General features: G+C 44.2%; 1 protein-coding gene and 1 non-coding gene across 9 annotated transcripts in view; both read left to right on the forward strand.

The window, feature by feature from the left end:
* The window catches only part of CDH4 (cadherin 4), an 831041-nt gene that overhangs the window by 239371 nt on the left and 576627 nt on the right, over nt 1-15043 (forward strand). The window contains exon 1 of one of the 8 annotated variants that reach the window (XM_077929343.1): nt 10837-10922. The exons of 6 other annotated variants lie outside the window; for them this stretch is intronic. In XM_077929343.1, the coding sequence (XP_077785469.1) occupies nt 10922 (1 nt within the window). In that variant the 5' untranslated portion in view covers nt 10837-10921. Of the gene's footprint in view, nt 1-10836; nt 10923-15043 lie in introns of those variants that run through there. One more of the 8 variants, XM_077929344.1, reaches the window with a different exon arrangement.
* On the forward strand, nt 10310-10383 carry TRNAK-CUU (transfer RNA lysine (anticodon CUU)). The gene has a single exon. It is a non-coding gene; the product is annotated as a tRNA-Lys (tRNA).

A 15043-nucleotide genomic window follows, 5' to 3' on the forward strand; every position in this document is an offset into this window, starting at 1 on the left:
CTGTGCTCAGTTAATCTTCTGATATGTGTTGAATGACCTGTTACTTGTCAAATGGTCATTGCTGTGTTGTTAGTGTAGCATAATTGCGTATTATGGATATTCTGCTTTTATTGTATTTGCACATTCAATTTTCTGTGAACCACTCTGATCACAAAGGCTTAGATCCTAACTTGAATTTCTCTCAGTGAGAGCTTCCTCAGCAGAAGTGGGGGTGAATGCAACTTCCGCCGATTCCCCTTTCCTTCATGCCCTCTGGGAACGTGCTCCAGAGGTGGTGTCAGATGATGCAGGAAGAAGCAGGAAATGGTGGAAGTTGCCTCTCTCCACTTCTTCCAATGGGACCTCCGCTGGATCTTCACAGAACTCTAGCCCAATGGTTGCCATCAATTTGATTTGAATTAATTTTATAATGAAATGACTTTAGAATGTTGTACAGTGGTGCCTCGCAAGACGAAATTAATTCGTTCCGCGAGTTTTGTTGTCTTGCGATTTTTTTCGTCTTGCCAAGCACTGTGTCGGAAAAGTTTTGGAAAAGCTTCAAAAATCACCAAAGTCTTCAAAAACCTCAAAAAAGGCTACCACACCGCGTGCTATGAGTTGCTCCTCGAAGTCAAGTCGCAACTGTATTAACGGTTTTAAGAAAAAGGAAACAAACTTGCAAGACGTTTCCGTCTTGCGAAGCAAGCCCATAGGGAAAATCGTCTTGCGAAGCAACTCAAAAAACCAAAAACCCTTTCGTCTTGTGAGTTTTCCGTCTTGCGAGGCATTCATCTTGCGAGGTACCACTGTATTATTTTGTTGTTGTTAGCCGCCCTGAGCCCGGCTTCGGCTGGGGAGGGCGGGATATAAATTATTATTATTATTATTATTATTATTATTATTATTATTATTATTATTATTATTATTATCTTAGCCCTGTCTGTGAGTGGAAGCAGCTTTTTTGCAGATGCCTAATTAGGGTCCAAATATATGCATCTCATAACCATATTTACAATAAATAAAGTGACTCGCGTATATTCAAATCATTTCTCTATTGCAGTAATATTGAATGTAAAACAGCCTGCAAATTTTACAAACATACAAAATCCCAAATAACCATTCATGCTATGAGCTACTAACTGTGGTAGTTATTTTACCCCAGTGGGATCTTCCTGGCATCATCGCTAACTTGTTTTCAGCACCAGGTAACAACTTCTTTTCCTCCTCCCCCTTCCTGCATTTGGTGGACTCTGATGACTGGCAGCTGCCAGCTATTATTGACGATCTGCTGCTGCCAAAGCTTTGGTTGCTGCATTATTGGGCTTTGTCTGTGGGCTTTTTATGAAGTTTCTTGTATTTTATGGCAAACACGTGCATTATTTTTATTTAAGCTCCATGCAACTTAAAAAAGTCACTTGAAGAACTTATTTGCATAGTGATTAATAAGTTCAGTAAATAAATAATATTTAATTGTGCAGATAGTTAGGAGTCAAGCCAATACATCTGAGGGGAAAACAGTGCATATCAGTAAATTGATGGTGACTTTGAATCTCTTGGGACGCGGGTGGCGCTGTGGGTAAAAGGCTCAGTGCCTAGGTCTTGCCGATCGAAAGGTCGGCGGTTCGAATCCCCGCGGCGGGGTGCGCTCCCGTTGCTCGGTCCCAGCGCCTGCCAACCTAGCAGTTCGAAAGCACGTCAAAGAGCAAGTAGATAAATAGGGACCGCTTACTAGCGGGAAGGTAAACGGTGTTTCCGTGTGCGGCTCTGGCTCGCCAGAGCAGCGATGTCACGCTGGCCACGTGACCCGGAAGTGTCTCCGGACAGCGCTGGCCCCCGGCCTCTTGCGTGAGATGGGCGCACAACCCTAGAGTCTGTCAAGACTGGCCCGTATGGGCAGGGGTACCTTTACTTTTACCTTTTTGAATCTCTTACCACACTGAAGTGGAGGACTGCCTACTGAGGGCCTGCAGGGCCTGTCCTTGCCTCTTTCCACCTGGCTTGGGGAGGGGCTTGTCAGGCTTCACAAAGACTGTGACTGCTGTTTAGCACCGAGGCCTCCCCTTTTAAATTGTTTTTCATTTGTATCTGTGTTGTTTTAAATGAGACCATCTTGGCTGTGAGCCCTGGAAGACCTGCACCCTGCCTCGGTGGCCTTTCTCCATCTGGCCTGGGAGAGTAGAGTGTGGACTGACTCCAGCTACAATAGCTGTTGAACAGATTCTTGGGCTGGAGTATTGTTTCTTGGGGAGGGGGGTTGAGAGAGATTGTTGCTGTTATTGATATTATTGTTGTATCTTTAGTCTTAGATCTTATGATTTACGTGGAAATTGTTTCCATTTGGTTGTGTACATTTTGATGTGTTTTATTTATTGCTTATGACTTCTCCTATGTTTGTAATTATGTCAATCTTGTCATGTTGTAAGGCGCCTTAGCATAGTTTCAACTATGGAAAGGCGGCATACAAATAAAGCGATGGTGATTATGATGATGATGTCGGCATCCTTGAGTCTAAGGCCAGCTAACTGTGCTGGATTGTAAACAGACATGTGACACATAACAATCCCATGTCTGCAACTAAAGATGGAATGGAATCTTTCAACAGATGAAGTGTGTTCGGTTGAAAGCCAACTTTCCCCGCACCCTTGTACAATGTGAACTCATTTTTTCTGAATACTGTAATACTAAAGCAGAGGTGACTCAGGTGGAAGACAGGGAGGACAACAGTAGGGGGAGTCACAGGCAATGACAGACAGGCCCAACTAATTCCGGTTTTGCCCTCCATCTTTCATCCCTGCTGATTTCACCACTGAGTCTGAGGTGGACGTTGAGAGCCTGGGCTTCCCCCGGACTGGATGCAAGCAAGAAGGGAGGCAAATGACAGCTGGCCGAGAACAGACAGAGGCTGGTGCGGCAGTTTGCTTTTAGCTCTAATGCGACAGCCTTCACTGTCCACCAGAGAAGGTAACAGCCCAGCATTCAAAAACTATAGCAATTGTTAGCAACATGTAGGATTCTCTAGTAATGGAAAGCAATGCATTTCTGCAAATGCATGATACAATTCTCCACAATCCCCTGCTTCCCCCCAAAAAAGGAAATGTGCAAGGTGTGCTTTCTCTGACAGCATCAGGCACGGCACACTTTGTCGCTCATCAAAGTGACAGTCATGATCTTCCCTCTGAGTGTTCCCCTTGTTCCTGAATTTCGACAGGGAGGCAGCCTTTCTTGTCACTTCTGCCCTTTTAATATTTTCCTTTTCAAACTGCCTAAGCCTTTTCAAACTGCCCTGCACTTGACCTGAAATCTATATTGAAGGGAGGGATAGTGGGTGGAAATCTTATTTTTTTAAAAAATAAAAATGGAGAAGGAGAAGAAAGAGAATCAAAGTGATGCAGCAGGATGTATCAGAATACTTGTTGCTGAACAGAAATATGCCATCCATGAAGCAAAGACTATTGGGTGACTTTGCCCTCATTTACAGAAAATGAATCTGTCTTTCATTGAGACTGGAAATCCTTTCCAGCAATGGCTGCGAGTAAGTACCTCAATGGGTCCATCTTGCCTCCTTTTACTAACAAAACCATCTGCCATTAAGCTGGAGGATTCTAATAAGTTAGGAAGAGGGAGAGAATGGCTAATTCTTCCTCTTTTCACTGTGCATGTCTGACTCTTTGCTCCATATGACCTCACAGTTTCCTGTCCTTCTTGGACTTAGTGCTTCAAGGAATGTTATATCTCAATTAGCAGAACCTCTTCTGACCACATTAGGCCTTGTTACTTGAACCATGGAAGATGTTGTCTCAGCAGAGGCCCATACACATCTGAAAACTTAAGAAGGCTGGCTGGGCTTTCCCTTCCAATGACTTCTCTCCTGTGAGAGAGATCTGAAGTCCTGAAGGCCCTGTAGCCAGTTCTGCAGTTGCATGGTCCTCCATGGCTGTGGAGCAGGAGAAGTTAAAGAGGAGCTGTCTTCAGAGTCTGAAGATGATGGAAGAGTCACATTCTCAAGCATAGAAAGGGGTGCTGAGGGCTTCCCCAAATTGTGGTGACCCATGGGTCATCTAAATATTCACAATGGATCCTAGATCCAGGGATGTGGCACAACACAGAGAGAGCTTCTGAACAATAAAGCATCATATTCCCCGCTTTACTTCCTTTGCTTGCCATCTGTGTTTCCTCTTATGTCGGCCATTGCCCAGGATAATCCCCAGACGTCTTACGTCCTCATCTTAATCTACTGTACACTTGAATCTGCCACATACCAAAGAAACTGAGCTTTCTGTGGTAGCTGCTCCTGGCTGTTTTTGTGCTGGCCAGCTAAACCATCAGGACCAGGCTTGCAAAAATACAGGTGCCTGGTGCTTAGAAAAATTAACCATGAAGTCTTGAGGACATATCTTCTGAAGTATGGATCAGCTGATTTTTTTTTGTTTTTTTGTTTCCATATGAAAAAAAATGGCGGCTGAATTGTTGTGGGTCACAACTCCCCTCCAACTCCAAAGTGTACTTTTAAAATAGCTAAAGTTTGCTTTCATGATGATTCTGCTGTTCCTCTACCCCGTTTTGTGTTCACTGACAGTGTGTGGTCTTTGACAGTCAAGAATTGCGTAGTTTTACGCTGCTACATTACCAATGTGACACAGTCATATGAGTTTGGGTGCCAGGCCTTTCTAACCCCTAGGTCCATTGTTGTTTAGTCATTTAGTCGTGTCCGACTCTTTGTGACCCCATGGACCAGAGCATGCCAGGCACTCCTGTCTTCCACTGCCTCCCACAGTTTGGTCAAACTCATGTTTGTAGCTTCGAGAACACTGTCCAACCATCTCGTCCTCTGTCGTCCCCTTCTCCTTGTGCCCTCCATCTTTCCCAACATCAGGGTCTTTTCCAGGGAGTCTTCTCTTCTCCTGAGGTGGCCAAAGTATTGGAGCCTCAGCTTCAGGATCTGTCCTTCCAGTGAGCACTCAGGGCTGATTTCCTTAAGAATGGATAGGTTTGATCTTCTTGCAGTCCATGGGACTCGCAAGAGTCTCCTCTCTAACCCCTAGGTCCAGCAAGTGTTAAAATATAAGCAAGCATCCTCATTAGGTCATCACCTGGGGTGAAGGGCCATTAAGAGAACAAAGGGAGGATGTTTGTGAGATGGCAAATGGGTGGGCCCAGCTCACAGCAAGTTAGAAGGATAAAAGCTAGTTTAGAGTTAAGTTTATGGTAATGATGTGACCCAGAAATAAAGCCGGAGAGGCAGAGCATGATGTTTGATTTCTGCGTGAATCCAAGGCTGTGGCTATGAGAGAAACAAGACCCATTGAGGGTGCTGATGCTGGGAACCCCTCCATCCTAGCCTCAGGTTGTATAATCCACATATCATAAATGCACCACACTCTCCACTGTGCCTCAATTTCCAAAAGGAAACACAAATCTTGGGTAAGTACCTCCAACCCCTGGAATCTCGCACTGCTCAGAGATTGGGGTGGCATGCGGCAATGCTGTCATAACTAGACAATTCCTGTTGCCACCTCTTTAAAAAGCCTTTCACAGTTTTGCAAAGTTTCACCCAAAGCCATGTAAGTTTCCAGCAGCTTGGATATAAACCCACGTAGTTTACATTTTGACGGGCAAGACTTGGGCTTGGCATAACTTAACAGGAGATGTTCGGCACCATTTGTATTGGCACTGGACTGTAAACTTGGCTCGCTTCTGTGTATGTGGTTGCTTTTTAATCGCTTGCCTTTCCAGTCGAAGTTAGCCATGTTTCACACTGTTTGATTCCCCTATGGGGGTTGTCTCAATAAAATGTCATGCACTGCAGCTTTTCCAGACGGGGTGCCTTTAACTTTTGAGTCTATTGTCAGGCTCTGATGAAGAGGAAAAGATTTGCCTGTTGTACCTGACTCTGCTTGATACCAAATTGTGTGTGTGTGTGTACACACAGAGAGGTGGGAAGCTTAGCAAGATCAAAGTAATATGAAGGATGGAAGCTGGATAACTTTTCAAGGAAAATAAAACCGTATTAGCCTTTCCTAGCACAAACACTATCTGAAATATGACATAAACTACTACCTTGGCCTGGAAAGAGGCTCGTGGGGTGTGTGGGGAGACCAAAGGTGTCGTTTCAGCTTCTGGTTGCTTTCCAATATGGTCTATTAAATCAGGGAAATGGGATATGCCTTCTTTTTCTTTTCTTTTCTCTTTTTTTGCTCTTTAGAGGTAAAGTGGGCAGAACCGCATCAGCAAGGCTCGTTCTGTCTGCTTTTCATCCAAAGCTAAGCTGTACATTACATTGATTCATCCATTCATTTACTTCTTCAGTGACACACATCCCCCAGCATAATTCCCTGTTGTCTAAGACCCTGTCGGATGTCACTAGTAGTAAGCAAAGGGCAACGTACCTCTTATGGGTCTGGTCACATTATGACCTCTATATTTACCACCAGTCATCATATCATTGTGGAGCCAGACATGAAGAATTTCAACAGCATCACCTGCATCCTGTAGCACTGGTGTGGGGGTCTTGTTCCACCAGGATCCACAAGAATTTGATGGCTGGTGTTCACTCATTTATTTATTTTTAATAACATTTTATTGATTTTCCAAAATAACAAAAATAAGAACAACAACAATACAAAAACAAAACAGAGCAAATTGACTTCCCTCTAATCCCTTCCTTGGTTCTTTTATTTATTAACATACAGTGGTACCTCGGGTTAAGAACTTAATTTGTTCTGGAGGTCCGTTCTTAACCTGAAACGGTTCTTAACCTGAAGCACCACTTTAGCTAATGGGGCCTCCCGCTGCTGCCGCCGCGCTGCTGCTGCGCGATTTCTGTTCTCATCCTGAAGCAAAGTTCTTAACCCGAGGTACTATTTCTGGGTTAGCGGAGTGTGTAACCTGAAGTGTCTGTAACCCGAGGTACTACTGTACTGCATGTCTATTGTTAAATTTTATCCTATTTGAATTCATATTATACATTCATAACAAAATTACAAGTAATCTTAAAACCCTGATAATGTATCAACCTGTGTTCATTGCTTTTGTAAATATGCAATAAACATCTTCCATTCTTCCTTAAATTTGTTGTCATCTCTTCCTCTTAGTTTCATAGTCAATTTTGCCATTTCAGCATATTCCATTAATTTAACTTGCCAGTCTTCTTTAGATGGGACACCACTTGTGTTCACTCATTTTGGTGGCCCAATAAGTCTTGGACATTCGGTGTGGGGACACTCGTTTTGCTGTCCCTCCTAGTCTGCCACCTAATACAAGTAGATCAGTGTGTTTCATGACAGTCTGGCCTTGACAACAAAACCTCCCCAACCAATAGTAATTTCGAACACATTGGTCTACATCAGACATTGTTTGGTTTCAAAAGTGAGAGTTAGTGGGACCCAATCCAACCTGGAAATGATTTCATACCCTGTAAGTGCTGTGGTCTAAACCACAGAGTCTAGGCCTTGCCAATCAGAAGGTCGGCGGTTTGAATCCCCGTGATGGGGTGAGCTCCCGTTGCTCGGTCCCTGCTCCTGCCAACCTAGCAGTTCGAAAGCATGTCAAAAGTGCAAGTAGATAAATAGGTACCGCTCTGGCGGGAAGGTAAACAGCGTTTCCATGCGCTGCTCTGGTTCGCCAGAAGTGGCTTAGCCATGCTGGCCACATGATCCGGAAGCTGTACGCCGGCTCCCTCGGCCAATAAAGCAAGATGAGCGCCGCAACCCGAGAGTCGGTCACGACTGGAACTAATGGTCAGGGGTCCCTTTACCTTTAAGTGTCCCAGAAAAAGGGCATCCCGGTTTTTTTATCATGGGAAAATGGCAGCCATTTTGGTTGCTGTGATCTCTTGCGATTCCACAACGTGATTCCCCCCCAACCCCCCCCCCCCACTTTTTCAGGGCTATGATCTCGCACAGTTCCCCAAACTGCACATTTTAGGGCAGCATGCCTTGGGGAAAACATTTTTTGGGGGGTGGGTTGCTGTGGAGTGAAATCAAGCGAGATCACAGAAACCAAAATGGCCGCAGAGCTCTCACAATTAAAAAAACCCAGGAAGATGGCGTCCTGGATTTGGGGTTCAAAGTGTTGGAGGGTATGCAATTGTCTTCAAAACTATTTCCTATCACTCCAGATGTGTGGGGCCCTTAGGTTACCCATTGATTTGAGAAAGGTACTCCACACATATTCAGAAACATCATCTTATATTATCCATCATATAACATAATAATGGTCTGCCATTGCATTAAAAAACAAAAGATGGATTGAGGGCTCAACTGTAGCAGAGATTTTTGCCTTTACAAGTCCTTTATAAAGTTCAGGCAAGGGTGTGTGTGTGGGAGTTTAGAGCCTGAATCTGCATGCAAATTCAAACCAATACAGCTGGTTGTCGCTCTTTTAAATTCTTGGTGAATGCCTGCCAACGATTTGTTTACATTACTGTTTTTATTTGCAGAATAATGAAAATATTACTGGCCGAAGGTGAAAATATGGATATTAAAATTTTAATAGAGTATGCACAGTCGTAAAAGAAAAAGAGAGGGAGAGAGAGAGAGAAAGAAAAGGAACACACAGATGAGGGCTCTTCCATGATAATTAAAAATTATAAAGTCATTACTCCAGCTTGCTTTTGGAATTGCCGAGTGAATTAAACAGTTTGTTGTCAGTGCAAATGCCTTTGCAGATTTCGGCTCATTAAAATTCTGCATTGTCAAAATGGGCACAGAATGCATATACAATGACTAATTTGATTTTAAACCATTTCTTTCCTCAAGGCTTTATCTCTCTGCACAACAGACCTCACCTTGTAGGGACATAAGGAATGATATATATTTGCTGATGCAGGGGGATTGAAAAACAACAATGAAAGCTTTTATTCTTTTGAGGGGTCTCTTTTCTTTAAAGGGTGCATATGTCTCTCCCCCACCCCCATTAGATATTGAGAAGGAAGGGAAAAGACCTGTGGGGTGTTCTGGCTCTTATGTGCCATAAAATGCTATTATAATGAAAAGTGTTAGTTTTTATGGCATCGCCAAACTATTAAGCAGCAACTTTTTTTTCTGTAAATGTTAATCTTTAATCTTTATAAATTGCATGCTGAAGAAATAGTAGGTCTGTAAAACACTTGTCTTCAAGCCTTACAGGGATAAAGTTATAATGGGGTTGGCTGTTGTCCAGAATTTTACTATCCAGTAGTATTGGTTTGCTTATAATAATGTGGGCTTTCCCCTCCCCTCTATTTCTTTTTCTGCATTTCTTATTGCCCTGCCCACTGAGGAGCTGATTTGTGTTGCAAAGGATTCTGGGATTTCTTTGATGGCATTCAGCACATGACTCCCCCAGCGTAACTGACCCCCGCCGTAGCCTCATGTGTAGTTGAGAGTAGGGCCTACCAAATGCTCCTTTTATGTCTGCTTGTTTCAAGGGAAGATGAGTCGTGGCAAGGGTGGGAAAAAAAGGAAGCATTACCCAAAAGCGGGCAATGATTTGCATGCAATTTGCATATTATAATAGATGGAAATTTAGAAATAATTGAAATACAGTGGTACATCTGGTTACAAACTTACGGTAATTCATTCTGGAGGTCCGTTCTTAACCTGCAACCGTTCTTAACCTGAGGTACCACTTTAGGTAATGGGGCCTCCTGCTGCCGCCACCGCGCGATTTCTGTTCTCATCCTGAGGTAAAGTTCTTAACCCGAGGTACTACGTCCGGGTTAGCGGAGTCTGTAACCCGAAGTGTTTGTAGCCCAAGGTACCACTGTAGTAGCAGCAGTAATAGTAATAATAATTATACAGTGGTACCTTGGGTTATGAGAGGGACGCGGGTGGCGCTGTGGGTTAAACCACAGAGCCTAGGACTTGCCAATCAGAAGGTCGGCAGTTCGAATCCCCGTGACGGGGTGAGTTCCCGTTGCTCAGTTCCAGCTCCTGCCAACCTAGCAGTTTGAAAGCACGTCAAAGTGCAAGTAGATAAATAGGTACCACTCCGGCGGGAAGGTAAACAGTGTTTCCATGTGCTGCTTTGGTTTGCCAGAAGCAGCTTAGTCATGCTGGCCACATGACCCGGAAGCTGTACGCCGGCTCCCTCAGCCAATAAAGCGAGATGAGCACCACAACCCCCAGAGTTGGTCACGACTGGACCTAATGGTCAGGGGTCCCTTTACCTTTACCTGGGGTTACTGACACTTCAGGTTACAGACGTGTACACGAAGTGTTTGTAACCCAAGGTACCACTGTAGAAGTATAACACAGCTGACCACAGTGGGGAAGACTGTGACCCTGTGTACCTGCTTAGTCTTCTGCCCAGCTGGTAACTGAGAGTATTCTGTGATTTATTTTATCATAGCTGCTGGATAGCTCAGTTGGTGGAGCATGAGACTCTTAATCTCAAGGTTATGGGTTCGAGCCCCACTTTGGGCAAAGGATTCCTGCATTGCAGGAGGTTGGGCTAGATGACCCTCATGGACTCTCCCAGCTCTACGATTCTATGATTCATTGACTGCATTCTAAAATGGAAAAACTGCCTACCTTATATTGACACTTTCGAAAAGGGATTATATGGATTATAATATAAGTCACTCCTGGATGAATAATTGATGACTTTCTCTTAGTGCTCAGAATTTGCTTAGCTTCTAAACATAATTGAAAATTTAATTTTAATAGTAATAACAACAACAACAACAACTCATTGAGTATACATAAGTAAACTGGTCATTTATCATAGCGCGTGACAAACCAAATCTGATTGTGTCTTCCTAATGCAGCTCTATTTATTAATTCACATCTTTCTTTCTTTCTTTCTTTCTTTCTTTCTTTTTCTTCCCTTAGGTAAGTCTCTCAGCTCTTAATTCATCTGGCAGCTTCCAGATTCTGCTGTCTTTACCACAAAGATGTAAGAAAATGTCTCTACATGACTCTCCTATATTTCTGATTAGCAAAATCCTGGAACTTTGCGGAAAAGTAAGAACAATCTAGCCCTTTCCATATGGGTAGAATTTTCTTTGGGTTGTGCTTTCAATACATGTTTTGGTCCTATTGATTTTAGCTTCAGTCATCTTTTATGGCTTTGGGATTGCACAGTCTCTGTTTAACACATGTGTAACTCCAGGTTTCGAATCCCCTGTGGCTGTTTTTATACATGCGCAGTTGAGGTGCTATGAATCAAATGGGACAGGTGACTTTACAATCTATGAATACTTAGATGGAAACCCTAATCCTTTGTGAGTCTGTATCTCTGAAGAGGGAGGATTCCTGAGCATCTCTGTGTAGGGGCAGGGGACATCTACAGAACATGCACGTAACTATTATCTGCCCAACCTAGCTTGCCACTTCCTGTTCCCCTGGAATCAGCACTTGGGTGGATGTCAGTAAGTGGAATAAAGGCCAGCTGAGAAGGATTGAGATGATGGCTGGATTCTGTACAGCTGACAGTCAACATAGTGCCATTCTGATGTTGTTGGAACTACAAATCCCATCATCCCTGATCATTGGCCATACTAGCTGGTGATGATGGGAGATGTAGTCAAAGACCATTAGGAGGACACTACTTTGGCAATCCCGGTTGTTTGTTGTTGCTGGGTGTTTGTGCTTTTAAACACGTTTCTTGCCCATCCTTCAAAGGTTTGGGGTTGTTTTTCTTTTATTTAGCAGATTTTATAATTTTTATAAGGATAAGGATTACCTGAGTTGCCAACACACCACCTGTGGCCACCATTGTGCCTGCCAGTGCCTCCTTGGATGTCAGAGAGGTCTCAATAAATATCTGCAATGCCCTCCCTGCTCAGTTTCTGTTTGCACTGGTCCAGCCTCTCCTTTAAACATACCGACATTTCATCGTGTACTCTGTTCTGAACACAGGAGAAGTGCAAAGAGCTTTATGTGAGCAAGCATTGCAGTGGATGATCTAGGCGGGGCCTTTCCTTCATTAATGGGGCCAACATTGGTGAGGATTTTGCCTGCACCATCTTGTGGTCCAACCTCTTTTTCTGCTCTTTTAGATGTCCCATGAGGCAAGGTGAGGCGACTGCCTCAGGTGGCAGAATCCATGGGGTCAGCATGTCCCGATGTAGATCTTTATTCCCCTGGGCAGGTGGGGTTGGCTGAAGGCAGACTGAGGTTGGTTGGGTAGTGGCCCATTTGCCCGAATGGACCAGATGCCACTGAGAGGGACCCTCTATGTGCAGGGTGAAGACATTGAGACTTTGGTGTGTTTGTGTGTGCTCATGTGGACCCGACAACATCCTTCAGCTAAAGTGACAACTTCAAGGTTTGGGTGCATGCATTTGGAGGAAGAGGAACATGTCTTTTTAAAAAATAATAATAATAATTATATAAGTAACTCAACAGGAAGGAGTTAAGCAATAAACACATCAGCTCAGCTGCAAACTGCTCATGTGGCTTTGCGGTGTGTGTATTAGAATAATGACCTGAATTGATACTACAAATATAATTACATTGATTCTTTTCTGATGGCTATAAACAATGACATTTCCCTTGATCTCTGAGCAGAGTTAGTTATAAAACACATGCTCCACTTTTGTATTCACACACTGCCTTCTCATCACTTTTGTCTCGTACTCCCCGAGGGCTTGATTTAGAAGAAGTGTCTGATTTAATGGGGGGGGGGGGGGAGATGAAACAACAAAGGCAGCATCAGCTCACAGCTTTCCTAATGTAAGAGTAGACATATGTGTTTCCTTTTTGATTGTGTTGCTCGGAATCATTGCCGTGTATTTCAATATTTTGCTTAATAAAGAGAACCCTAGACGACGTCCATCTCCCCACTTCTGGACTCCCCCGTTAATTCCCCCCCCCCAATCCACCCCCTTAGGGTACACCGTCTTTCATGCCATTTCACAGCAGCCATTAACTGATGAAAAACCACACTGGAGCGATTTGATTTAACACACCACCCGTTAAAAGCTTCCCATCAGGGTGGGTAGTGGGGCGAGAAGAGGTTTCTCTTCCAGAAAGGCAATACCTAGCAAGTTAGGAAATAGGCATTTTTGCCACCAACATGTCTATATATCTTGTAAAGTCCATAAACGGATGGGAAACGCAACACGGACATTTTTGAAATGGCCATTCCTCCTTCTCCCCTGTGAATGTATACATTTCGAGAGGTTCATTAGATGCAGGAGTCATTGGGTACAGAGGGGCATCAGGGTTCCTGCAGATTCAGTACTGGCTTACTCTGGACTTGGTGGTCAAAGGAGAGGACAAACTTTCATGGTAGCCCCAAATCCCCCAGTCCTGCAGAGGCCAATCAAATGCCAATGTCTCCAGTACAGTGGTACCTTGGTTTACGAACTTAATCCTTTCTGGAAGTCCGTTCTTAAACTGAAACAGTTCTTAAACCAAGGTGCACTTTCCCTATTGAGGCCTCCCGCCGCCGGTGCCCTTCCAACATTCCGATTCCGTTCTTAAACCGAGATAAAGTTCACAAACTGGGACACTACTTCCGGTTTTGCGGATTTGTAAACTGAATAGTTCATAAACAGAGCTGTTCTTAAACCGAGGTACAGTAGTACCTCGGGTTACATACATGTGCTTCAGGTTACAGACTCCGCTAACCCAGAAATATTACCTCGGGTTAAGAACTTTGCTTCAGGATGAGAACAGAAATCGTGCAGCAGCAGGGCGGTGGCAGCGGGAGGCCCCATTAGCTAAAGTGGTGCTTCAGGTTAAGAACAGTTTCAGGTTAAGAACAGACCTCCAGAACGAATTAAGTACTTAACCCGAGGTACCACTGTACCACTGTATGTGCTCCTGCCCTGTGGGATGTCACAGTGAAGGAGGTCACCAAGATCTCCCTCTATGCAGTCAGGCAGCCTTTTCTCTTTCTTCATCATTGTCATTTCTGCCAGCCTCACCTTTTGCTCCTTACACTACTGTCCTTTGGGAGTCAGAGAGGGTGGAAAATGCATTTTATGTTTCTTTTCCTTACATTCATCATGGAACTCAAGGCAGTTCCCAGAGGGTCTCCCATCCAGGCACTGACCAGGCCCAGACCGGCTTAGCTTCAGCAGGGTGGTGGCCTCATGTGCCATCAGCCCAGACCTTGGAAGGAGAAGGCCCCTTTGTTTATCCTCCCACTGCTGCAAATCTCTTCTTGCCTCTCCATCCCTTGAGCCATTTCAGGAGGTAAAGAGATAAGAGAGGAAGCGGTGGAGTTTCTGCGTTTGGAAACGAAACGAAACTGGCTCTGCTTCTGTGCCTTTATCTGTAAGCTGGAATGAGGGAAGCTAGCAAGTGAAATGTTTCCCCTTCACTTATCCCGATGCCAGTATAAGCCGTGCTTTGTACGTGTGTTTTAAGTTACTGCTAAAGGCACAGGGGGCAGGCAAATTACGAAGGAGAAAAATCTGTTCTGGGAGGAAGAGAGATACATTTCACAAAATATTAGTGCATATTTTAAACTGAAATTATCTTGATTTCATACTTCATTTTATTCTCACATGTACCTCAGCCTCTGCATCTTCTGCTAGTTTATTCGCCTCCCTGTATATGATGAAGTTGGCCAGGGATGGATTTGGATTTGATAACCCGCCTTTCACTCCCTTTAAGGAGTCTCAAAGTGGCTAACATTCTCCTTTCCCTTCCTCCCCCACAACAAACACTCTGTGAGGTGACAGATAGGTAGCCGTGTTGGTCTGCCATTGTCAAAACAAAACAAAACAAAACAAAACAAAACAAAACAAAACAAAACAAAACAAAACAAAAATTCCTTCCAGTAGCACCTTAAAGACCAACTAAGTTAGTTCTTGGTATGAGCTTTCGTGTGCATGCACACTTCTTCAGAGAAGTGTGACTAGCCCAAGGTCACCCAGCAGCTGCATGTGGAGGAGCGGAGATGTGAACCTGGTTCCCCAGATTACGAGACTACCGCTCTTAACCACTACACCACACTGGCGCACTACACCACACTGGGATGTGAAACCTGCAGCCCTCGAAATGTTTCTGGATTCCCATATCCCATCAGTCCCAACCATCTTGGTCAGTGTTCAGGGTTCCTGGAGGATGGAAGTTGGAGTCCAGTCCTGAAAAATTCCCCACCCCTGAAAAATGCTACTGGCTACCAA

This window comes from Podarcis muralis, chromosome 5 (genome assembly GCF_964188315.1).
Source record: "Podarcis muralis chromosome 5, rPodMur119.hap1.1, whole genome shotgun sequence".
Taxonomy (NCBI): domain Eukaryota; kingdom Metazoa; phylum Chordata; class Lepidosauria; order Squamata; family Lacertidae; genus Podarcis; species Podarcis muralis.